The following is a 24,727-nucleotide window of genomic DNA, read 5'->3' as shown; positions in this document are numbered from 1 at the left end:
GGGAGTCACTGGCCAGGTAAGGCCCTGCTGAAAGCTTGCAGCTGCTGGGGGCTTGTTGGCTGCTTGGCTGGGCCTGTGTTAACGATGTCTTTCCATTTCTGTCTTCTGCCTCAAATTCCTTCCCAGCAAAGCCCAGCATGGGGAAGTTTGTCTTGGGATCAAGTGCTTCCCTTTTCACTTAACAACGATGTCCATTATTATTTGTGAAGCCTGATTTCATTGCTTCTAAATGCATTTACCAGCTGGGAGGAGGCCTGGCCTTGTAAATAAAATGTGGTTTTGTTGTAAAAGAAAATCTAACTCGTGTGTTTGTGTGTGTGTGTGTGTAAATACAGATTTGTCCTTGCACTTTAGGATTGAGCATTTCAGAATCCACCTCAGCCCTCTGATATCTGCCTTTCGAACAAGTTGCCTGCTGCATCCATTCATTTTTTCTCTTACTGAGTCAAACATTTTAGCAATTGCTCTACTTTATTCGGCTCATAATATATTGAGAGCAGCAATATTCTGCAGGGCTGCCCGACACTTGGGGAGCTTTTCATGGAAGCAGAGATCATCTCAGAAAAAAACCTCATCTTGGCTTTATTTTTTTAAGGCCCGAGTTTGCTGGACAAGACTGTATGAGAGGCTGGTCTGTAGGGTCTGGGAATCTGAAAGGCTGTTTTCATTGGTCTTTTTCCTGGTGCTTTTTCGTCTCTGGGTGGCAGGTTGGACCACTCTGCCTGTTAAAACAGAGGCCTGGTTCTCTGAGGCTGTGCAGAGCCGGGAGACTCAGGTGTCCATAGGGCAGAGAAAGCGGGGTGTCCCTTTGCCCTTCCCAGGGCTTGGCCAAATGTTTTTCTCCTTTTATTTCTTCCATTATCGATACAGTTCTAAGGAGGGACACATGCACACTTACGCAGGCACCCTACACGCCCAGCTCGGTATCAGCTTGCCAGCGGAAATGAAACCACAGTCTTTGGGGGTGTCTACAAAGGCCTTGAGCTTGAGCTTTCAGGCCCACTTGGTCCACTTACTCTGACCCAGAAATTTGGGGCTGGGGGTGACTCTGCTGCCTGATGTTGGGGGTGACCTTGCTACCTTCCTGGGAAGTGTTGCACACAGCAGGCCAAGGCACAGCCCCACAGCCGGGGTGGTGGGGAGAGGAAGCCCTGTTCTTTGGAATCGGGTGAACACCCTGTCATCTCAGGGGGTTTGACTTTCAACGCTGAAAGTGGGAGGGGAAGGAGATTGGTTTTGTCTGTTTCTTTTCCTCCCAGACTCCCTTAGAGGCAGTGAGTTGGATCTCTGGTCTGGGAGGTGGAGATCCCAGCTCAGAGCTGAGCCCTGGAGCCCTGGATAATCCCGGGGCTGTCTCGGGGACGCCAGCAGGGCCTGGCTCCCAGGTTGGTTGGCTGCTAGGACTTGACGCAGAAATCAGAGCTGCAGCACAGCAAACGGCTTTGGACACCTTCAAACCCAATTACAGGGGCTCGCAGGGCTGCTGCATGAGGAAAGTGAAAAGGCAGAGACTGCCAAAAAAAGGAAAGAATACCAGATGTTACCAAAATAAAATAAAAAAAAAAAAAGGAGAGAAAGGAAAAAGTGCTGGTACATAGTCTTGGCAAAAGAGGAAGCTGAGAAGGAGAGGTGCTTGCGAACAGGCATGTGTGACCTCTGCTAATTTTTAAATTCATCTGTGTTTCTTTTGAATTAGAAAATGAATTTGAAATTATGTAGTTGAAAACCTCCTAGCAGAGAGGAGATATTTAGGCTTGCTAGAACTACTCGGGAGGGCGGACGAGGCTGAAAAAGTTAATAAAAAAACAAACAAGAAAGCAAAACCGAAGATTAAATTTAAAAAACCAAGAAAACCTCTTCGCCCTCAGAAAGGACGGTCAAGTTGGCCCTGTGGATTTGTTGTTGTTTGTTTTTATCAAATCTTCCCTCGATGCAGGAGTTTGCCAGGCCTGGACAGGGTGGCATTTAAAATAGTACCAGGTACCGCACCTCGCCCCTGTTTCATTTGAATTCTCAATTTCATTATGTCCTTTTTTGCTTTTCAGCTCATTTCTTTTGTGCCTCTCTCTATTTTTTAACAAAACAATATTTTGACATCCTCCTCCCATTTATTAGAGCACCTTCTGTAAAAATGGCGCACAATACATCCTTATATTTCTAAAGAACTGTTTTTACAGCCCTCTCCTTTGGCTCTGAAATTATGTATATGTAATTGGTAATTAAAGGTGCGAGCTTTTCAATATAAACAGTATTGCTCAATGTTAGATCATTAAAGGGAAAAAGAGGCACCAAATAATTACCTTTTACATTCTGACAAACCGTTCACAGGAATCCAGTCTCCCCTAGAACCTCTGTTTGGTGGGAAGGTTGTGATTACATTTTAACCATAGCAAAGCATCTTTTCATAAAATAAATTGGTAAATTAATTACGTGGCATTGTCTTCAAACCCTTTTTAAGTAAACTCCTATTTCTTTTTAAAGTGTAATTAATGGTTTCTGGGACTGGCTTTGTGAGGACTGTTTCTTTACCTTGTAGGTTCTTTTTGTTAGAGACATGCAGACAACAGATTTAGGATTTCCTCGTCTGCGGGGCGTTTTTGTACTGCCACATTTCTGATGCATTCTACATTTAATTCATCGAGGGCTCTGTCTGCTTTTCTGTAACCACAGATGGGATCTCAAATTGTAGTTTCTCTTCTCAGCGATACCTACATAGCTACCTGTCCACACACAGTTCATACGTGTGCGTTGTACGTCACGTGTCGTCGTATATTCCATATTCAGTTTCACACATGGACTCTCCTAGGCCCTGCATAGGCTCGTGTTCAGAAAATAGAGAACAGTGATTTATGTGTAGGATGGGAGATGCCACAGAATTTTTTCCTTAAATTATCTGTTCTTTGGCTCTGGCACTTCAATAACTTCACTGCCACGGAATGTATTTTCCTCCCTCCCATTCCTTCTCCTCGTTCCTCTGTGGTTTTCATTATCCTTTCCTAAATACCATACAACTTCAAATTTACCTGCCTCCTCGGGTTTCAGACCTTTGGCTGCCCTCTGGCTTCTCTGAAGACCCTGCCACTCGTGCCTTCTCTACGACTACTGACATTTGCTCTCAAAAAAATTCCACCCCGAATTTGCTCAGACCCTGAGGGGAATATGAAACCTCCACACTGTCCACTTCTCTTTATTTATGACACTTTCTGCTGCTGAATCTTCCAGTTTTCCCTTGAGGAGGTTGCTGCTTTTTGAGGCATTTATTAGCTTCCAAATATTTGGGTCCTAGGCTCCCTACTCCCCCCCCCCCCCAAAAAAAACCCAAGAGAAATCTATCGGCTGCTAAAGAAATATGAACACATACTGTCCGTTGAAAGTGTGGTTTGATATCTTCTAAGAAATGCTTTTGGAGTCTGGAGAATTTTCTTTCTTTCATTTTTCTGGGAGTGAAAATAAAATCAACAAACAGAAAAGGACAGTGGGGAGTTGATGAGTATGGGGAAATCTACAAAGAAAGGGAAGTCTGACCGGGCCCCGGGTGCTTGGCAGGGAGAGCCGGCTTCCCAACTCTGCAAGCCGGTTCCAGCCTCCCTTCTGCTGCAGTGCTTTCTCCTAAGGTATTTTTTTGGAACCTGACACTCACTTGTTGCTTTCTGAGCATGTGGGCTTCCTTCTCTCCTAAGGACGGACCCTGAGACGCCCATCTGGGTTTCTGTTTTCCAGTGTGGTGTGTTTCCAGGTCCCAGGTAGAGGAATGTCAGTGGGATTCGCATGAATGCGGAGGGCATGAATGAAGGTGTAAGGGATGGGAGGGGTGGGGCTCCAGCCCAGTAGGGGGAAAGGGTTCCAGCTCACTGGTTCTCAGCCCTGGTTGCCCATTGGAATCACCTGGGGAGTCTGAAAGAATATTCCCATGTTTGTTCCCAGGGTAATTGGTCAGGGGTGTGCTGCCTGGACCTTGGGATTTTTTAAAGCCTCCAGGTGATTCTCAGATACTGGAAACTTTGAGAGACACATCACGACCTCATGCTGTCAGCAGCCAGGGTGTGTGTGTTTGCGCGTGTGTTTGTGTGTGTTCTTATACTACGTTGGAGAGAAACTGGCAGAAAATAAACTAGAATGCAGTAAGATCAGCACTACTTACATGGCAATGCCCAGGGGGCACGACGTTGCTCCTAGAGCCTCCGTGTGTGCCCGTCTGTCCCGTGGGGGATGCTCACCAGCCCCCAACCCCAGGGAGGACCTGGTGAGCTCTAGCAGCCAGCAGCAGTGGGGTCTGCTTCTTGGTGGGGATGGGGTGGACCGGAAGTCGGGTGCTGTGACCGCCTAAGCCCATCTCTATCTTCTCTGCCCCTTCCCTTTCTTCTTTCTGTCTCCAGCAGAGGCTGACCATGTGGAGGCTGCCATCCTCGAAGAAGACGAGGGTCTGGAGATAGAGGAGCCAAGTGGCCTGGGGCTGATGGTGGGTGGCCCCGACCCTGACCTGCTCACCTGTGGCCAGTGTCAAATGAACTTCCCCTTGGGGGACATCCTGGTTTTTATAGAGCACAAAAGGAAGCAGTGTGGCGGCAGCTTGGGTGCCTGCTATGACAAGGCCCTGGACAAGGACAGCCCGCCGCCTTCCTCACGCTCTGAGCTCAGGAAAGTGTCCGAGCCGGTGGAGATCGGGATCCAAGTCACCCCCGACGAAGATGACCACCTGCTCTCGCCCACGAAAGGCATCTGTCCCAAGCAGGAGAACATTGCAGGTATGGGATGCTGCGCTTGCCTGGTTGCTGCAGAAGCCACCTCCGGGGTCCCACGCCCTCTGCCTGAGTGTACTGGTGCAGGGGAAGGCCCAGGGGCTTCCAGGATGGCCTCTGGGCCACCAGCCAGGACTCCCCCTTTCTGAGGGTCCACCATCCAGGTGACCTTCAGGAGGAGACAGGCCTGGGGCTCGGGGGAGGTCCAAATGACGGATGGCTGCTTGCTTTTGGTGAGGGGACTCTGTCTCAGGGGCTAATCCAGAGGTGGTCAGAAGCACAGAATGAAAATTTGGAAGTCTGGTTGGCCCTCTCTTTGCTACTGATCTCGGCTTAGTCCCTGATTTTGAAGCTACACAGTCTTGGGTCTTGGGTTAGAATTTGTCTTCACAACTTGGACATGTCAGTTTGCCCATTTATGAAATGGAGCTAAGGAAACCCACCTATTAGGGTTGCTGTGAGGATTAATGAGCTGTTTCATGCGGCATGACCTGGTAGGCACTTAGGAATGGGAGTGCTTTTTCTCTCCCCTCTCCTTTCTCTCTGGACTCAGTTTTCCATGTGTGAAAAGAGGAGTTAGGCCCCCGATCTCAGACGTTGCTTCTGACGATGCCTGACCCCAGGGGCCGGTCCCAGGCAGGGGTGTGGGAACTTGTTGGAGCACTGTGCCCGTTGGGGGAGGTTGGACATGCCCTTTGACATGCTCACTCATTCGACCACTGGGACAGCTGGTTTTACCACCTTGAGAACAGGTCTAGGGCCCCTCTGTCCCCAGGCATGGGTCTGCTCACCACAGTGAGTTAGCATGAAGTCCCTCCCTCTTGGCCAGCACCATGGCATGCTGGAGCCTCTTCTGGGGAGCCACTGCTTTCTGTGCAAACCAGAGTGTTTGTTTCTGGTTTATACTTCTGAGCCCAGGAGGCCTGGGGGAGAAAGGAGGGCCTGGCTAGCCTGGGTTCCCTAAAAAGCAGCAGCCCATCCTGGAGCAAGACGGGCATCAGAGTTTATGCAGACGAGTCTTCAAATCCTGATGGTTGACTTTGGGTTAGCCACTTCATGGGTCTGAGCCTCAGTTTCCCCATCTGTCAACAGAAATGGTAATACTAGCAGGCCTGCTGTGAGGATTAGATGAGCAGGGGCTCTTAATCAGTTTTTTGCCTGTGGCACTTCTCTCTCAGGGGCCTCCTCTGGCTCTGCGGCATGCAAGTAGGTGGCTGGCTGGGGAAACAAGTGCATTGATCATTACCATGCTTCTATCATGGAAGGATCATGGGCTCTGGAGGGACTCAGGCTTTGGATGCTTCTAGGAGGGTGAGACAGATGGGCTTGGGCACTCATCAACACCCATCACCCAGGACGCAGTCAGGGTAATGCTGCAAACCTGTCTCCCCCACGTCTCCAAAGCTTTGTGACACTGAGCCTCACTTTGCTGACCTGTACAAGGGACTTAGTGAGCCCTCTCTTTTGTGGGGAGACTGGTGGTATGCAGATTCCTGCAGCCTCCTGCCAGGCACTGGGGAGGCATCAGTGAACCAGATTGGCCTCTGGGCCTTGCCTTCTGATGGGTGCCCTAGCATGAAGTGTCTCATAAGCTTTCCAAGATGCAAGGGGCTTTGAGACATGTCCAGGCCACAGGCATGTAAACACTGGCTTCTCAGAGTGCTGTGAACACCCGAGCAGCGTCTCTTCACCGGGCTGAGCCACGAGGCTAGAGAGGTGCTGGGTGCTTTTTGTCTTTATTGATTGATGTTCCGGGGACAGTTTCACCTGTAGTGTCAATGCCTGGCCTCAGTGCACATAGATCTTTCAGGGGTGGCCTTGCCAGGGAGACTTGGGCCACCTATTTATGTTTCAATGGAAAGATTTGCTGCTTTTGCCAAAAACATCCAAATCCTCATTTCACATTGAAGGCATTTCCCAGTAAGAGGCTGCAGATCACTGTGGCAGGTTTGTTTAAGAAAGTGACTAAATGTGATTTCATAAAAGGCAAAGTTAATCTCCAAGGCAGCTTTGTCCTCATCCTTCCACCCTCTGGCCCCCCTGTTTTTTTTTTTTTTTTTTTTTCTGGGTTGTGATACTGCAGCAGGCTACAGTATTTTTATTTTATGTGTGACGAAAGATATTCTTGGCCTTTCTGTTCAGCAACAGGACGAATGGATTTCTTCATTCTAGAAGAAATATGTAAAATAATCCCTTAGAAGTCTAAAGAGATATGTTTGTTCAAAGCATTTAAAATGTTATTTTAATCAAAGGCACAAAACAGTCTACATGCTGTGTCAGCTGAAGACGACCATCCCATTTTAACAGCACACCATGCGCCTGCCTTTCTAGTTCCCATTCCTCCTATTTCCCTGCCTACTTGGGCACCAACTTTTCTTTTCTTTTTTTATTTAATAAAAAGGAAAGATTAAAGAATAAAACTTCAGTGGCTCAAATGTATAAAGTAATTTAATATGGTGGGAGCATTAATTATTTTAGCTTAATTGAATTCTGAGGACTGCAGTAGTTGCATTTTTGTGGACAAGCCCTGTTTATTATTTCTCTGTGTAGATTAACAGTAAAGGAAACACAGATAACTTTCAGTTATTTATTGTAAAATAAATGTGTCAATTCATGTGTAAAGCAAGCTGCTCAGAGATAATTGAGTCTTTATATTTTAAGAGGGGGACTAGGAATCACGGGCACTTCTCCGCCTGGGCTTCCGGAAACCCGTCCAGCTGCTGCCCACGCTCCTGGCCCCCAGGCCGGCTGTCCCTCCATGCTTCTGCCTCCCGGCCGGGACTCCAATGAGTCCTCCAATCCCTCCATGACCTGCTATTGTCCCCAGGGCCTTGCTGGCCCTGGCCAGTAGCTGGTGAGTGGGTGGCTGTTAATTCTTGGACTCTGCCTCTGGCTTGGGCTGTCCAGGGGCAGAGGAGTCCAGGGTGAGGTGACCTTGAGGGTCCTAGTGGCCCTGAGGGTCCTGCCTTTCCCAGGACCAGCAACCTTCCCAATACCCAGGCAGGTCCCCGCTCTTCCTTGCTACCAGGTGCTTCTAGAAGTGGGGACTCCAGAGACAGACCCGAAGGGGGTTCCTCCCACCCTCAAGGGAGATCCCAGGGTGAGAACTGCAGGGGTATTCTGTCAATCATCACACTAGGTCGTGGACCCCATATCAGCTGTTTCCTCAGGACAGTCAATCTGGAGAGTAATTACTATTATTTTTTATTTGTGGTAAATGATAGAGAAGTGGGAAGGTAGAGGGAGGAAGTTTCTGAAGCTTTGTTTTCTGGAGGGCATTCATTCATTCATTTAGCATCTGAGCTGAGCACCTAGGACCCTTCCTCCGCCCTGGGTGTCCCCACCTGGATCCCCAGGTAAAGAGCCCCCAGAGGAGGGAGCAGTCGTCTGACATGGGGATAATGGGCAGAGCGTGAGCTGGCAGCAGCCCAGCTCTTGACATGTGCATTCTGGGTCCAGGACCCGGCTCCCTGCTGAGCATTTGCTGTGGACAGAGGAGATCCTTGGAAGCTTGTTTCAGGCCTGTCTGGGGATGGGGTGAAGCTGGTCAGAGGCAGGGTCTTTAGCCGGTGGTCTGACTCAGGGCAGCTATGGTGCGTCTGATACATTGCTGCCTATAGGTTTACATTCTTTATGTTTCTTAAGGTTCCTGCCTGTGGCATCCTCCCTGCCTCTGTGGGGGGTTCGGGGGAGCACAGGACCCGTCCGTTGGGGGAGCTGAGAGGTGTTCCAGGGTTTGCAAAGGGCACGTGGCGCTGCCAAGCCGTTATCTGGGAGGGGTGTTTTGAGGAGGGGTGAGGAGAAAGGGGCTTTCAGGGTGTTTGGGGTTTAAAGGCTGTCTGCTGCTGTGTGGGAAAGAACAGAGCCCGAGTCAGAGCCCCACCCTGCTCCCTGCCAGCCTCCGGCAGCGACTTGACCTTCTGAGCCGCGGTTTCCTCATCTGTCATTGTGACATTTATGATGAGTGCCTGGCACACGGTGGGGGTAGGTGTGCTGCAAATAGGAGCTTTTCCTGGCGCTCAGCTTTCCCTCCTCCGCGGCGTTTTCGGGCGTTAGAGCAGCTTGTACCGGTCTTCTTGGCACTGAGCTCCTGTCAGGGTTGGGATAAACAACCACTGGGTTGTGGGACTAAATCCACCATCACAGGCAGTGTCGGCATGGGGGAGACTCTCTCCCCTCCATTCTGCCTTTTGTTAGGTGACTGTGCCTTGAGGATCTCTTCGCTGGCGGTGCACTCTGGGGAGCTGGCGGGGGGTTTCAGGGTGAGGGAGCACAGGCTTTGGCGTCTCCCGGGTCGAATCCCAGCCCCATCACTCACTGCTGGCCACCTGTGTGAGTCACTTCACTTTTCTGGGCCCTCGTTTCCTCGTCTGCACCTCCTTTTGGGTTATGCTGAGGATGAAATGAGGAAGCACCCCCCTGGCGCAGGTTGGGCCTGAGGCAGATGATCAAGAAGTGGATGCTTCTAGAAAGCCAAGCACAGGCAAGTGTGGACCCTGCTTGGCAGCATGCCGAGTGCGTGCTTTCCTTGGTCAAAACCATGATCACGTACCTGGGATTGCTCTCACGGTGATTTCCTACAGGTTCCTCTATATAATTCCCACTTGATAGTCGCTGAAGGGGAGGTGCTTGATCACCAGGAATTTGGTTTTGCCTGTTATCGGCCCTTCCATAACCAAATGAAGCTACAGAGGGAGGAATTAACTATCAGCTGTCACTCATAAGCCTGCCTTCCTAACTCTGCAAGTCCCAAATGTCAGTTTTCTGGAGAAGTGTGGAGATAGGCAGCAGGTGACAGGAGGTGGCAGATTCCCCTGGGCTTGGAGGTGGCAGGCAGCCCTGGCTGCAGTGCCCCTGCCCACTTGATATGTCCTCATCTGTAACCCAGGGAGGACCCGGGATGTACCTGGGAGATTCTCTTAGCAGATGGGGCATAGATAGGGTTTGGTTTGGGGTCCCAGTGACCCATTGCTAAGCAAAACGTGTGAGAGGAAAGGACTTCTGACGAGCCCAGGGATTTACATGCTGCTTTGAGAATGTTCTCTCCAGACTTTTAAAAATAAATAAAATAAACGTGAAAAAAAATAGTAGCTTGGCCAGTGAGAGAAACTAAATCACTTGCTTGTGCTGGAAACTGGAGATAAACCCCACTTGCAGGTCGCCTTCGAAAACTTGTGCTTGATCTATTTAGAGTTGTTATTTTCCCTTCAAATTAAGATGAGTTAAATCCATGTGTGTAGTGGCATGGATTATCTTTTTTTATTATTAAATCGTGACGGCTAATTATTAGTTCTGTCTGCACCGAAGAATAGTGCGGTGTTCTGTCTGAGGGACATGGCCCTGGGCTCAGGCTGGGGTCTGGGTGTTGGGATGGCTGAACAGGGCAGAGTTCGGGCTGGGCTGGTGGGTGGTGGGGAAGAGGGGGCGCTGCCTGGTATCCCTCATTGTGCTAGATCCTTTTCTTGGGTTATCTCACTTAATTCTCCAACCTTGAAATATATATTTCTAACCCCACTTTGAATTGGCACTCAGAGAGGTTAAGGGAGTTGCTGAAGGTCACACAGCAAAGCAGAGTCAGACCCGGGTCTGTCTGCTTTCCTTGGATAGCAAGGGGTGTGGCGGATTTTGGGGATGGGTATTCTAATTCTGTCTGTCTGGCTGGTAGGGCCTTGATGACAGGCACTACCTCTGACCCCATCCAAAAAGGTCTTTGGAGTCCATCCCAGATAGGACCCTGTAGACACAGTCAGGAGTCCTCAGACCCCCAGGGACTGTGACCTGCAGTCTGTGGCTTTTGTGTATACTGTCCTGTACTTCCTAATGAGGGCATTGGAGAGATCAGTGATGACAAAGAATGCAGTCCAATGTAAATTCAGGTGCACCTGGGCCGGAATTTTAGATTTTTTTCCATATATACAATTATTTCTTTTATTTTATATTCACTATTATATAGACTTTTCCCCCATACATACAAATTATTTGTTTTATTTTGTGAAATTGTAGTTTTGCCAGGGACTTGCTATGTGACTGTCAGCCAACTGTTCGCCTCCCCAGGTCTTGGTCCCTATAACTGGAGACACACTCCTTGTGTTTTGGGCTTGTTTTAAGGTTTGATTCAGACAAGGTATACATAGAACAGGTTCCTGTGGGTTTTAGCTGTTGTTAATAATGCACATCCTGCCGGTGGGATCCAGAGGAAGGGTCTGGCTTCCTAGCCTCCTGGAAGGACCTTGCTGCCAACTCTTCCCTTTTCACCTGCTCAGTAACTTGCCTGAGCTTACGTAACTAGTTACTGGCAGAGCTGAGTCCAGACCCCAATTACCTTGAGTCAGGACAGGTGACTTTTTGCCATCCCAGGGTGCCCAGCCCTGTAGCTTGAGGCCATCTCCCCTGGTGGAGTCCCAGTTTCCTCAGCTGAGAAAGGGGGTGAGCCCTTCGTGTCCCACTGGCCTTCCAGGGAGACGGCAGACCCACCTGCCATGTGAACTGTGCAAACCAACGTCAAGAGTGTGTGCAGCTAAAACAGGTGACAGCAGCACCAATTGTAGTTGAAAGTTTTATTGGATTAAAAAAAGAGACCATATTGGTCACTTAAATGGGTGGCTTTTTTTTTTTTTTCTCCTCTTAAGGTTTGATGCCTTATTTATAATGTACGTGGTTCCATACTTCCAACAGTAATTCAGGAAACAGGAGAGAGAGATAAGGTAAGAAAAAGAGAGAAAGGCAGCTGGGCTCCCAAGGGGCGAACTTAACCAACATTCAGCCTGAGTTAATATTATTATTCTTAGTTTGTCTATTTGACAGTAAATGGTTAGTAATTGACTAAAGTTTTTTAATCAGGCATTTGACAGCTTTTTTGGGTGGTTGTTGCTCATTTTCATGCTTGGCTAATGCATTAACCACCAGGTCTAGAATCTGTTAGGAGTGGGTTCTGCTGATAATCTATAGAAATAAGGCTGGCTGGCTGTCACCCCGTCTCTTTGGGGTCATCTTTTCACTGAGGAAACAAAGAGATTGAGTTTTTCATAATTTCATGTAAAATTTATGTATTTATTTTTGAGACAGAGTCTCGCTCTGTTGCCTAGGCTGGAGTGCAATGGCGCGATCTCAGCTCACTGAAACCTCTGACTCCCAGGTTCAAGAGATTCTCCTGCGGGGCACGGTGGCTCGCGCCTGTAATCCCAGCACTTTGGGAGGCCGAGGCGGGGGGATCACGAGGTCAGGTGATTGAGATCATCCTGGCTAGCACGGTGAAACCCCGTCTCTACTAAAAATACAAAACATTAGCCAGGCGTGGTGGCGGGCGACTGTAGTCCCAGGTCCTCGGGAGGCTGAGGCAGGAGAATGGTGTGAACCCTAGAGGTGGAGCTTGCAGTGAGCCGAGATCATGACACTGCACCCCAGCCTGGGCAAAAGAGGGAGACTCCATCTCAAAAAAAAAAATAAAAGAAAAAGGATTCTCCTGCCTCAGCCTCCTGAGTAGTTGGGATTACAGGCGCCCGCCTGGCCAATTTTTGTATTTTTAGTGAGATGGAGTTTTGCCATGTTGGCCAGGCTGGTCTCAAACTCCTGTCCTCAGGTGATCCACCTGCCTCGACCTCCCAGACTGTTGGGATTACAGGCACGAGCCACAGCACCCAGCCTGATGTTGAATTTAACTCGTACTTACTAGATCTTACTGTGTGCCAGACACTATTCTAAAGACTCTGCAGATACTAACTGATGTAATCCTCCCTATGATATTATGATATACTAATATCAGCCCCACTTTAGAGAAGAGGAAACTGAAGCCCAGAGATGTTAAGTTATTTACCCAAAGTCACACAGCGGTGAGTAGGGTCCCAGGGTGTCAACTCTGGCAGTTATGTTCTTCACTGTGGTCATAAGTGTGCCTACATTCCCATCCACTGTCTCTGTCCCATGAGGGGGTAAATCAGATATTACTTTCATTTTGCAGATGAGGCAACTGAGTCATAGAGAGGTGCCTTGCACAGTTGTCCTGTGAGTCACTGGCTCAGTTGTGCCTAGAGACCAGGCCCCTGGGAGGGAGAGCATTAAGAAAAATAGCTAATGCATGCTGGGCTTAATACCTAGGTGATGGGTTGATAGGTGCAGCAAACCACCATGCCACACGTTTACCTATGTAACAAACCTGCACATCCTGCACATGTACACCAGAACTTAAAATTAAAATTAAAATAAAGAAAAGAAGATAGGCTCCTGACTTCCCAGGGAGGCCCTGGGTCTTCACTGGGTCATGTCCCAGGAGCCCAGGCCTCGTGGGATCCTGTGTTCTTGAACTGTGGCTGGTGCAGGCCCTTTCTGCTCCTGGCTGGGCAATGAGTGATTCCCACTCTGAGGTCGAATCTTGGTGTTGGGACTTGGGTTCCAGAGTGGGGTGAAAGAACCAAGACAGTGGGCACCCACCTGTCCTGCACATATCTGTAGTTGCATGTTGACTGCATTTTGGGAGGAGCTGGCTCCCTCCTCATCATGAGTTATAGGCAAGTGGCCCTGTTGAGTCCAGAGTGGGGAGAGACAGGCACAGTGGACTCTGGCCTGAGACCTAGAATGGCATCCTACTGTGGCTGGCATGCTGTGTGACCTTGAACAGACAGATCTTCCCCGTCTCTGGGGCTGAGCCTGCTGGGCTGAAATGTGAGATGGAGCCACCAGTGGTTTCTAACAGCTGCAAGAGCCAGGCAGAAGGTCATGGATTTCCCACCTTGATTCCTTTCCCACCTAGTAGTTTCCCCAACTTTCCTCATTTTTCACATTAATGAGACTTAAGAGTCAGTTTTCTCTGAAGAAATTGGTGGTGAAAATGAAAACTGTTAGATTGAAAGCTTAGGTCTTTCTGCCCCAGGCTATGAAGATCCGTCTGGGAGAATTTGATCCACTCACTCACTGTGAGGTTAACAGTTCAAGCTCAGAGCCCCTCGTGTGACCAGGCCCTGTCCCTAATGTCCCTGTGTGGTTTGTCATTCTTTTCTTTGTGATGAGTGTACCCTGAATTGTATAAACCTTGGGCCCTGCAAGATCTGGACCCACCGTGGCTCAGAGCCTGCTGGGGGTGGCCAGTGACCTCTGGGCACACAGGGAGTGGGAGCCTCCTGAGGGCAGGGTGTGATCAGGACTTGTGAGCCTTGAACTGGACCCAGGGAAGAAGAAGACTTGCTGGAGAAAGCAAGGCACCCTAGGCTTCATTTTATTTATTTTTTTAAGTGTTCTTGATGCCTTCTTGCTGGTCTGCTGGATTTGGTCTGGAGGGCCCTGGGGTGTCTCAGAAACGAGGAATCTGTGCTGAGGGTTGGGAGACGAGAGCAGGGAGGGAGGGAGGTGGGACCCCTTGATGAGCCCCAGGTCCGGGAAAGCATCTGCCCCTGGCTGCTCAGACAGCTGGGAAGCTGGGACCACAGGCTTCTCTGGGCGGAAAAATAGTAACAAAATAGCCTTTTTGTTGGAGGTGAAAAGTCAGACTCCCCCACTCCTGGTGTGGAGAGAAGGCAGCTATTCAGATGCACCAGCCAAGGGCAGGGTGAGCCCCCCAGCCCAGGACAGCCTGCTTGGTCTCTAAGCCAAGGCAATGTTTGATCAGGGCTGTTTTCCCCCATCCCCTGCCCTGGGGGCTGAGAGCCTGGGCAGCTTCCATGTCCTTCAGGTTGCGGGTGTAGACACAATCTCAAATGTGCAGGCATACAGGTGCATGGGTCAGAGTCTACTCAAGATGAATCCAGAGGCACAGAGCCCTAGGGGCTGGTAGCCCCAGTGCCTAGGCTTTGCCTCTAGTGATATGGCACAGACGAAGCCATCCGTCCAAACCACAAGAGTGTCCAGAAAACACGGGTCTACCTCCTGACGAATGCAGGTGCCAAAGGCATCCTGGAAAGGAGTGGAGAAGGTGGCTTTATTTCAAAGCCTTTTTCAGGGCAGAGCACACACACCTTCTGGAGAGTGTAGCCAGCCAACCAGGGATTCCAGGCTCCTCCCTTGGGGTTTGAGGGCAGAGACTGGCTGTTCTGGGCTCAGAGAGACAGCAACTGTCTGAATTCTTCTCTGTTCAGGAGAAAATGGGACAAACCTTCAGCGACTCCTTCCCACCTTCAGCAGCTGGCTAAAAACTGTTGGCGTTGGTAAACCCAGCAAAACTAAGTTTTCCTGGGGCTGGAGCTGGTTCTTTTCTCCTCCCACCTCAAGTTCAAAGCCAGCCAATTAAGAAAGCTAAACAGTGTGGTCTTCTCTCTGCATCATTGGCTTGTAAAACTTTCCCTGCAAACTAGACGACTTTATTTGTTGGGAAAACGAAGTATGTAATTTTCCTGACCTGGCCTTTGCTTTGGGGAGACGGGGAAAGAGAGAGAGAAGTAATTTCCAGAAACAGACGGCCCCGAGGAGCAAAACAAGGTCCACACTCCAGCGTCAGGGCAGCGTAGACTGCAGCGCGGTGGTCTGGAACGCTGAAAACAGCGTGTTGCCGAGAGGCGGGACGCGAGGCCCCAGGCTGCGGAGTCCTCTGGGGCCTGGGTCACTGTCTGCGGGGTGGACATCGAAGTCCTCCTAATTCTGCTTCTGAACCTCTGGGCGCCACCTGCCTCCCCACTAGTGCAATTTTCCGGTTTCCCCGACGATTGCAACTTGGAGGTCTCCTTTCGCTTCCTTCCATCTTCAGCAGCCCCTCCTCAAGCTTGGCCTCCTCCCCTCCCCGCGACGGTGCCTATCCCGAGCAAATCATACCCATCCCCTCCGCCGCCCGTGAGACCGCCTCTCCCTGCTCTGCCCGCAGGGGACTCAGGCCCTCCGAGGGTTCAGTGGTTAGGGTACATGGCCCCTTTCATTGCCACACCGGAGAACACAATGGCCTTCCCCGAGGCCAGGGGCGCAGAGCTCCGCGGGGGCAGCTGCATCTCCCGGACCCCGCACCCGGCACGGCGCGGACACTTTGGCAACTTCAAAACTGCGCGGAGGCCTCCCCTGTGAGCGGTGCCCCTTTCCCGGCTGGCCCTGGCCCGGTCGGGAGGCTCCTCGGCGCTGCTCTGAGGCCTTCGGGCGCGCCTGGCCCCCGCCTGGCCGCCGGCCTCTGATTCGCCCACAGCCTCGCGCCCATCGTCCACCTCCTTCCCTCTCTCTCTGACCCGGGCCCGCTGCGCAAGTTGATTGTGCCTTGGTGGGGCGGGAGGGCCGAGAGGGCTCAAGGTCCATGCATAATTCGGGGGCTTAATGGAGCAGCTGCCTGAGCCGGGCGGCGAGGGGCGGGAGGAGGCGCAGCTGACCCAGCCTGCGTCTGGCCTCCCTGGGAAGGCGCGCTCCTTTCTTCCTCCCCTGACACTCCCCTCCCCCACTCGGCCTGGGTCCGAGGAAGGCGGGGGGTGCGCGAGTCGAAGGGCTAGCTTTGGGAAGAGGTTTCCCTCGTGCATCCGTGCAACTTTTGCTTTGGGGGGCGGGGGCATGCAGTGAATCGGAGCCACCTCGAGACCGGCTCTCGAAGGAGGTGGAATGCAGGTTTCCTCGGAGCACTCTGCAGCCCTGGAGTCTTTTTTCCTGGCCCCTTTCCCCCCGCCCCAGTCGGCCCCTGTCGGTCCCCAGCCCAGCAGCAGCCCTGCGAGCACGCCCCTGGCCTCGGGCCAGCCCCCTTCCCTGGCAGCCGGCGGAGATGGATGGAGGCGGAGACCCAAGGTCAAGGGCGGGGAGCCAGCCGGCCCCGGGCCCCTTTGTGCGCACGGGGCCGCCCCTCCTCCACCAGTCGCCTCCTCTCTGGCCCTTGGGCCCTCTCCTGGGTGGGTGACCTTCCCGGGCATGGGGAATGTGGAAGTGGTCCCCTCCCCGAAACCGCTCCGCGCCGGTCAGGTCGCCTCGCCGGGTGGCATTCTTCCCGGGTGCTGGGGGCGCACGGGGATCTCTCTTCCGCCCGCCGCCATTGCCCTGATGAGTGGCGCGGTCTTCCTCAGCCCACCTTGGCGGGACAGAGCGGGCGGTTCCCGGGATCCAGGTGAGGCCGGGACGGAAGGAGCTTCCGGGAGTTCCCTGGCACAAAAATGTGATCATCCAGGGACAACAGCCCCATCTCAAAGTGGGGATTTCGTGGGGACCTTATTTTCTTCCCGAGTGGGAGGAGAGTAAACCCGCTTTTCTCAAGGACAAAAGTGTTTTCCCAATTGTGTGGGAATGGAACCCTCCACTAGAGTGGGACGCCGAAGCTCCTGGAATCACAGGGATTTAATGTCAGTCCTCCTTCCAGCCTGACTTCTCTTAGGATAACCCCTTCCGACAAGAATTTGTATGCAAATCGTCACCTTGCTAGGAGTCTCTAGTTTTGTGTCTTAAAAATTGACCTCCAATTGTTTAAAGCACTTCATCGGGCCCTTACAGGTCCAGAAAAGCAGTGGTTGGACGCCCAGCCTGTCCACCACAACGCTCTTAAGAAAATGTTCAAACATTTTCCCAAAGTTGTTACTCTGGAAATAAAATTGTCTGCTGTTCGCCTGTAGCCGATTAAAAGTTTACCTTCACTGTGACAGCTTTTCCAGGCTAGGATTGGAGCCACATCTCTATTTTCCATTTTTCAGAAATAAATCTGAACCAGGCAGAATAGATTTGCTATAATAAGAGTCAAGGTAGTTTTACAAATATGCGTATACATATATACTTATAATATGAAACAGTATATTACACTTGCTGTGCTCTCAAGGCTAAAGTATTGTGTAAACGGCACCATCATGGCGTTTTGAGTAAGAGTTGATTTTAAAATCTCAGATTTAGCTAACCCGAACTTTGAGCAGTCAGCTTTTCTGGTGGAGGAATCTGAAGGCATTTGTCAATTTATTTTTTGAAAGGCCTCCGGAAAAGGTAACAAATTCAACACTTGGGAGCTCAAAGCTACTGCCAGTCCTGGACAGGGAGGTTTTCATATCTGTCTGAACTTGCTCGCTGATTTCTCAGACGTCCATTTATAACAGTTCTAACAAGATAGAATCTGCCTTTGAATATCTGTAAATACGGGTAAAGATCACAATCCAGCACTCATAATGGTCCAAAACGAACTGGCAGATTCTCGTGTTTGATTAGTATTTATGTTACCGGATTCCTTTACAGAAAGAAAGATGAAACGCTAATTTTGTGTGTGTGTTTGAGGGGCCCCATCCTAGGTCTCTGCAGTTCATTTAAAGGGATGTACATTTTAGGATTTTTGGAGACCAGGGGTGTGTATGTTGGGAGGGGCGGGTAATTGTTCATGTTTTGCTTGAAAGACAGGTAACCTGTAGTTGGCTGAAGTATTGGCTGGTACACTGACGGGGAGGCTGACTTTTCATTTTCCTTTTCTTTATTTTGACGGCTCAACAGTGATCAGAATTACGCGTGATTTCTCCCTCTAGGTTTGGACTAAGGCTTGGACAGTGTGGTGGAAGGCTGTTGCTCAGGATCTTCCTCGAGGAAAACTGGTAGCCCCCAGGGTGCTCTGGCGTCTTTGCAGGGCACACACTTTCTGCGCCTGAGTGGCAGGGTGGGCTGCCCTGCGGTGTGTGGTTCCGAGCCCTGCCATGTGTCTGTAGGGCACTTGCCTTGCTTTTTTTTTTTTTTTTTTTTTAGGAGCAATGTGTGGGAGATTTGCCTGGAAATGGGGGGTTCTGTCAGCTGGATCATGTTGAAATACCAGTGCAATTGGTAGCCAAAGGGATCCTGGAGAAGCCTCCTTCGGAGGTGCTGTGTTAAGCATCTTCAATTTTATTGCTCTGAGAAATCTAGATTTTCGTATAGGATTTCCTACAAGGGTGGCTTCCAGAGTGGCACCTGAGTCCTGCTTAGAGGTTCAATAATATTTGTTGTTGCTGGAGCATCAGGGGCCGTCTCACTGTTAAAGCAGCAGAATCTAGAGGTTGGCCTGTGGTGTCGGGTAGTCTCAAATACATTTACTTCCTAAACAGCCCAGGGCAAACCAGTTCATCTGTTAGTTTCTTCACCTATAAAATGGGGCTAGCCAATTGTTTACTTCCCTGTCCCTGTTCAGATATGAAAACAAACCCGTAGGTAGGAGTGAAGCAATTGCTGATTTCAAAGACATCATAAAAATGGAGAACTGTTATTGTTCAGTCCACGGGGGCAGGGTGACTGATTTGCAAAAGGGAAAGGAATCAAATAGCTACTTGTAGAGGGTGTAATTTTTTACTGCAAGGAGGAAGAATTAGGGGCTTTGGGAGGAGGTTTATGTGGGGAGGGGGGCGCTTGGGTTTTCAATTTAGTAACCGAATACCAATAGGAAATTCCCCCCCTCCCTATTCATTTTAGAGGACTGTTCCCCCACCCCAGCTCCTTGTTATTGTTGGGATTGTCATGTGATTCAGAATCTTGACACTGAGTAGTGTCACTGTTGCCCTTAACCCAAATACCCCAGAAAAGGTGTTTTTCCTGATATTTGGTCTCAGGCCCCAGAAGGAGAGGAGCTGGACAGGGGACATACGGACTTGGATTGGGGAGGAATGCATACAGCAAGCAGTCTTTAAATGCACAGTCTTGCTAGGTGCCAGTGAGGAAGGAACTCAAAGTGGACCGGTGAGGAAATTCTCACTGCCTCTCAGAGCTAACAAAAATTGGTACTCATCCCCATGGAGCGCGTAGCTAGCTGCTATGAAATGGTACCTTCACTAGGGAAGCCAGAGGACCTAAGTGTCCTGTTGAGACTCCATTTTACTTTTTGGTTGTTGCTTTTCTTTGGAAGAGGCCTGGTTTCTTTTTCCCAGCTAAAGCTGGATGACTTGAATTAGATTTTAATAAAATAACCTATGGCAGGGCCCAAAACCTCTGGATTAGTCTTGTTGGTTAGGAAATACAGAAGCTTTCTTTATGTATTTGGTTTGTTCACCCTAGCTGGGCCAAGACTTCGGGATGGAGTTGTAGGGTAGGGGTGGGAGAGCGTGGCCTTCTCCTTTCTCCATGGGGGCCTTGACCCAGCCCCTGTTCACCGGCATTGGGGCTGGAGTGGGGAACGGCAGATACCCGGAGTCTGCGATGGTGCAGGCTTGGAGCCAGGAACTGTCTGGTGCTTCTTAATTGAATACAGATCTAAGTAAATTCCACGTGGGCATGCAAGGCTGGGCAAGGAAGGTAGTGATATTCCCCTCTCCACGGCTGGACTCGTAACCCAACCTGACGGGCCTCTCCGCCTGTCGCTGTACCCAGCCCACATGGTTTGCGAGAAAAGGTAGGGAAGCAGGGGGACAAGATCACGCAACGCCCATGTAAATACTGTCTGTCTGAACTGGGTCTTCCATCTTTTGTTAGTGGCAGCTCGTTAATTAACCAGCAGATTAGTGCTGCCTTCTTTCGACACACGCGTGTATTTTGGGGTAGAGGATTCTTGTTCTCCTAAAACTCTGAACAGAACCGTTCAGGAAGTCTCCCTTCAGCGCCGCCTGCCCCTGCTCCCTCTCCCCCGATGTCCTCCCCGCTCCCCTTTTCCTGTCCCTTTCTACCGACCCTTTCCTTAAACCCAAGTGGGCTTGTAGTTGAGTGGAGGACAGACACGTTAAACACAGCTAAATAAATCATGTTTACGCTTGGCGTTCTCGGTAGTGAAAAATCTGTTGGCTGTTTTTACTTCCTTATTTCTCAGCATTTGCTTCCTACCTGCTTTTGAGCACATGCCCAGAAATAGTAGTTTTGTCAAATGAGGGGATAATGCCAGCCAGCCTTTCTCGCTGCCAAGGAAGCTGCTGGATTTTGCAAAACAGAGTGACGTTTTTTTAGTGACACTGATGTTTTTTTCAAAGAAATTAGGATGTAGAATAAGGATATTAAAATGCACTTAGGGAAGGGGAAAAAAGCGACGTGGTCACCCCTGCAGCACAGGGACAGCAGGTTTAGAGAAGAAAGGTCTCATTTTTGTTTGCACTTGGCCGCTCCAAGGGCAGGAGGCAGCTGTCAGAGGCGGAGGAGCTGAGTCAGGTTCCCTTCGTCTCAGCCCCAAGACTTAATTTTCTCTGCCATTTTGGTGATGTGGTGCGAAGATTTTTTTTTTCTTTTTCTTTTGGGTTTTGTGTCTGTTTAGTCTCAGAGGCCTCCTGAGCGATGCTTGCTGCCTTCTTCCTCTGAGATGACAGCTAGATTCTCGCCCTGATCAGGAACTGGAGCTCGTTGGGATCCTAGCTACACTATGATTGCTTATGTGTGAGAGTGGCCCCGGAGGCCTCCCCGCCTCTGGGCTCTTATCTACGATGTTATTTTGGGGTATATTTCAGGATGGGGTGCTGGGCAGAGAACTTCTTGGGTAATTACAGCCTAACAGAGGCTGTAGATTTTAAAAACACAATAAAAAAAACAGTTTCAAAACCACGTAAGTGGCATATAAATACTGGGCACTCCTGTAGGGAGAAGAGGCTTGTCTTATCGCGGAATCTTTGCAGAGTATCTGCAGTAAATTCCGTCTGAGGTCCAGCACATCAGCTCTGTTTCAAAGACAGCCGAGGAAAAATAAAATTACAACAAAATCAAAGTCAGCGTGCTATGATTTCCCCCAATTTCTAATGGGAATACTCTGCAATAGAAATGATATTTCCATTGAGGACTGCGCTGCCGGTTTCTTTAATTACATTAAATAGCGGTATAAACCTCAGCTGAATGTAAACCTCCGTTACAGCGGCGTCTTGAGCGTGGCTGGATGAATCGGAAGGAGCAATGTTACTAGTGTTAATGTGCTAACAATCTTTATTAAATTAATCCCGCGAAGTGTTAATTTTTACAAATTTTGTTGTGCACACACTGCACGTCACCGCTAGTGTGTTAGGAGATGAAAACGGATTTCACATCAAAAAATAAGTAAGGAGGTGGCTGTCAGACTGCTCCCTTAGAGGAAAATTTGTGATTTTTGTCATCAAATGTTACCTGTGCTGAAAAGAAGGCTTACAATATGTATATTAAATGCCATCTACCTACAGAAAACGCAGTTAAAGGAACTACTTTGTTGGAAGTAATTACAGGCCTGTTCAATTTTTTAGTCAGTGACATTTCAGACTTGGCTTAGGAACATAAAGAGGCCATAGAAAGATTTTGTTCTTATGTAATGCAAAGCACTGAACCTCAGTATTCTGTAAGTCCATTAGGAAAAGGGAAAAAGAAATGAAAGGGAAAAAAGAGATTTAATCATCAACAAAATCCAGGGGAGAGCTGGATTTTTTTTTATTACAATAGTAGAAATCAATTGCCTATAATTCTATTAAATGCAACCCAAAACAAAATGTGCATTTAAACTATAGCAGGGTCCTCCTTTTTACAATTTGATTTCTTCTTTTCTTTCTTTCTTTCTTTCTTTCTTTCTTTCTTTCTTTCTTTCTTTCTTTCTTTCTTTCTTTCTTTTCTTTCTTTCTTTCTCTTTTCTTTTCCTTCCTTCCTTCCTTCCTTCCTTCCTTCCTTCCTTCCTTCCTTCCTTCCTTCTAACCTTCTACTAACCAAGTTTCTTTCTGTTCCATCTGAAACAAGAAACCCTGCTGGCCCTGTGCTTGTCTGTTCCCTTATTGCTCAGGTAGAGTTTTATGGTCTGATCTTAAAAAGGTCGATGATGCTTACATTCCTCATCCATGATTCCATCTGCACCTGAAATTTCTGCTCCCTTTTTTGGCTGCTTTGGGCTTGAGTCATCCCAATAACCTCCTTGCTGGGCACTCCGTTTTCTTTATGTTCTTTTTATTGGCTGTGCTGTTGATTTTCATTCTTAATTCTGCGGGATTCTCGCAGCTTAGCCTTCCTCCTCCCGTTTATTCCGTTGCACTGTCTGCGCATGGCCATTGAGCAAAAGCCAGCACTGGAGTTTGTGGGACCTTAGAACCACAACTTCCTGAACTCCCCAGTTTGTAAACATGTTTTATAGAGGGCGACATTCTTAACACGCGTCAGGATTCAGTGTTTTCCGGGTCATTCCTCAAAGGTCAGGCACAGTGGATGCTGAGGGGATAGGAAAAGGTGTCCTTAGTTTAAAACTCACTGTAGGCACCCAATCTGAAGATGAGTTTCCTGGTTTTTGCCTTGTGTGACATGTGACTTCTATCTTAAGTGTGTATTTCCACTCCCACCCCCAGCTCTAAATTAATGAAGAAATAGGAACATATCTGAGGGATGCCTGGCCAAGCTTGTCATTGGAGTCTGGCCCCTAAGTTCTGTCTGGGAAAGGGCTACAGGGTCCCAGCCCTAAGTCCTGCATTCTTTATGCTTGGAATCCAAATGATTTATCTAACAACTTTACTTTGGTTTGCAGCCTGCCCTCACTCCTTGTCGAGTTATGCTTCATGCATATGACATGTAGGATACTGTTTGTGGCTCTGGACGCAACCGGAGAGAAAATTACTGAAGGATCTTGAATTAAATTGTCTTAGAAAACAGAGACTGCTGAAGGTTGAAGCAGCTACCACATCTCTGATAAGAATACCTAAATTGGGAGGAAAAGGGGCAATTCCTCTGTTAGGTATTGACTGGCTGATGTTGCTGGTGAGATTTAGAGCATCTCTCAGTTGCAATTTGTCCTTGGCGTCTACGGACTCTGACTGGGTGCACGCAAGACATCTTAACATGTCCACATTGCTGATAGATGAGTGTTGGTGTGTGTATGTGCATATGTATATGTATATAGAACCTCTCTTATAGGTAATAGATGTGCATGCACACATTTTTCTAACCAGTGCGACACATGGCTTCACCTTCTGTTGTCCTCAGGTCTGCCCATTCCAAGATGGTGGGCCCCAGTTTGGTGGACCCTGCCTGCCTGAGGTCACCCAGAGGACTTATATTCATTTTTGTATCTGTGTCCTGAAGCTGTGATACATAGGAGCAAAGGAATGATGAGCATCCCGGCTGGAGGACAGGTGGTTGTGGTTTATTTGCATTTCAGTAGTTAGGAGCACTGCAGGATTTTCCCCGAGAGACAAGCAAAAGAAGAGTCCAAGCTGCGTGTCCCTCACCGTGCCCCCCTAACCCCTGCAGATGCCCACTTAGGGGCTGGAACGGCCAGCCCCCTCCACCTCCGTGGTTCACAGAAGATGGCTGAGGGATGCCCTTCCTCCCCAGCAACATCTGAAGTGTCCTCTGCTCCCTCACAGGGGCCTTGGTGCTGGAATTTGTGATGTAAGTTCACCAGTCCTTGGGTCAGGGTGCAGAAAGGGGATTGGCAGCCCTGGAGTATTTCAGCGGCCTGCGTCTTGAGGAAACTGGAGTTGGCAGTCAATGAAACAGGTGCTTTCGGACCTGGGGAAGGGGTGTGCCCAAGCGTGCCTGCTTCTAAATTGCAAGAGGCAGCTATTGGGGAGGATGTTCCCTTTCCAATCTCTGGTGGAAGGAGGAGAAAGGTTTCAGTAGTGTCGTTGGGGGACACAATCACTCCTATGCTCTGCCTCTCCATTTTCTGAGACGAGATTTCGGAAGTGCTCCAAGAGGAGGAGCTTAGAGTAGGGCAGCCTGGCTCAGGGTGCTCCCCGAGGTGTGCTTCTAGTCTCCCTCATGGTGGAGCCTTCTCACGGTGGGTGCAGAGCGATACCCTGGTGGCCACACAGGGTTGTGGGTGGCCTGTGGGGATCTCTGGATAGTCATTTGTGGAAGTGATGGTAGAAGTGGTCTCAAGCCCAAAGATGAGCAAGTTGCCCATGTTCCTGGAGGCCCCTGGCGAACCCACCTCACTTCTTGCAGCTTGGCACCCATCAGTGACCCTCTTTGGGTCCATTAGGGCCTAAATGGTTGATGAGGGATGCTGGACAGGCTCTTTCACCTGCATTTGAATTCTTACCGTCCTCAGCCACCTGCAAGGACTGCTGTCTTTCAGCTGGCTGCCCGCATAGAGGCCAAATGTAGGTTCGAACTGTTTTTATGGGTTCTGTGTAATGACCCCGAAGGAACTCTTTAAACACAGCTGTGCAAACCCTTGTGAGACCTGATTTTCCCTTTTCATTGCTCTTCTTTCCAAGGACACCTACATGTTCACCCCCAAACCAAAACCCATGGCAGCAAAGAACTAGAGA

The 24,727-nt window shown here is 49.5% G+C and overlaps 1 protein-coding gene across 1 annotated transcript in view; it reads left to right on the top strand.

Moving 5' to 3' along the window:
- The first annotated feature begins 4,141 nt into the window (after nucleotides 1-4,141).
- Nucleotides 4,142-24,727, top strand: part of BCL11B (BCL11 transcription factor B) — a 92,405-nt gene continuing 71,819 nt past the window's right edge. The window contains exons 1-2 of the mRNA XM_017857870.1: nucleotides 4,142-4,283; nucleotides 4,377-4,745. Of these exons, the coding sequence (XP_017713359.1) occupies nucleotides 4,142-4,283; nucleotides 4,377-4,745 (511 nt within the window). The remainder of the gene's footprint in view (nucleotides 4,284-4,376; nucleotides 4,746-24,727) is intronic.

This window comes from Rhinopithecus bieti, unplaced genomic scaffold (assembly GCF_001698545.2).
Source record: "Rhinopithecus bieti isolate Rb0 unplaced genomic scaffold, ASM169854v2 scaffold_41913, whole genome shotgun sequence".
NCBI lineage: Eukaryota > Metazoa > Chordata > Mammalia > Primates > Cercopithecidae > Rhinopithecus > Rhinopithecus bieti.
The sequence above is the reverse complement of the archived record's forward strand: the minus strand, read 5'-3'. Positions and strand labels throughout refer to the sequence as shown.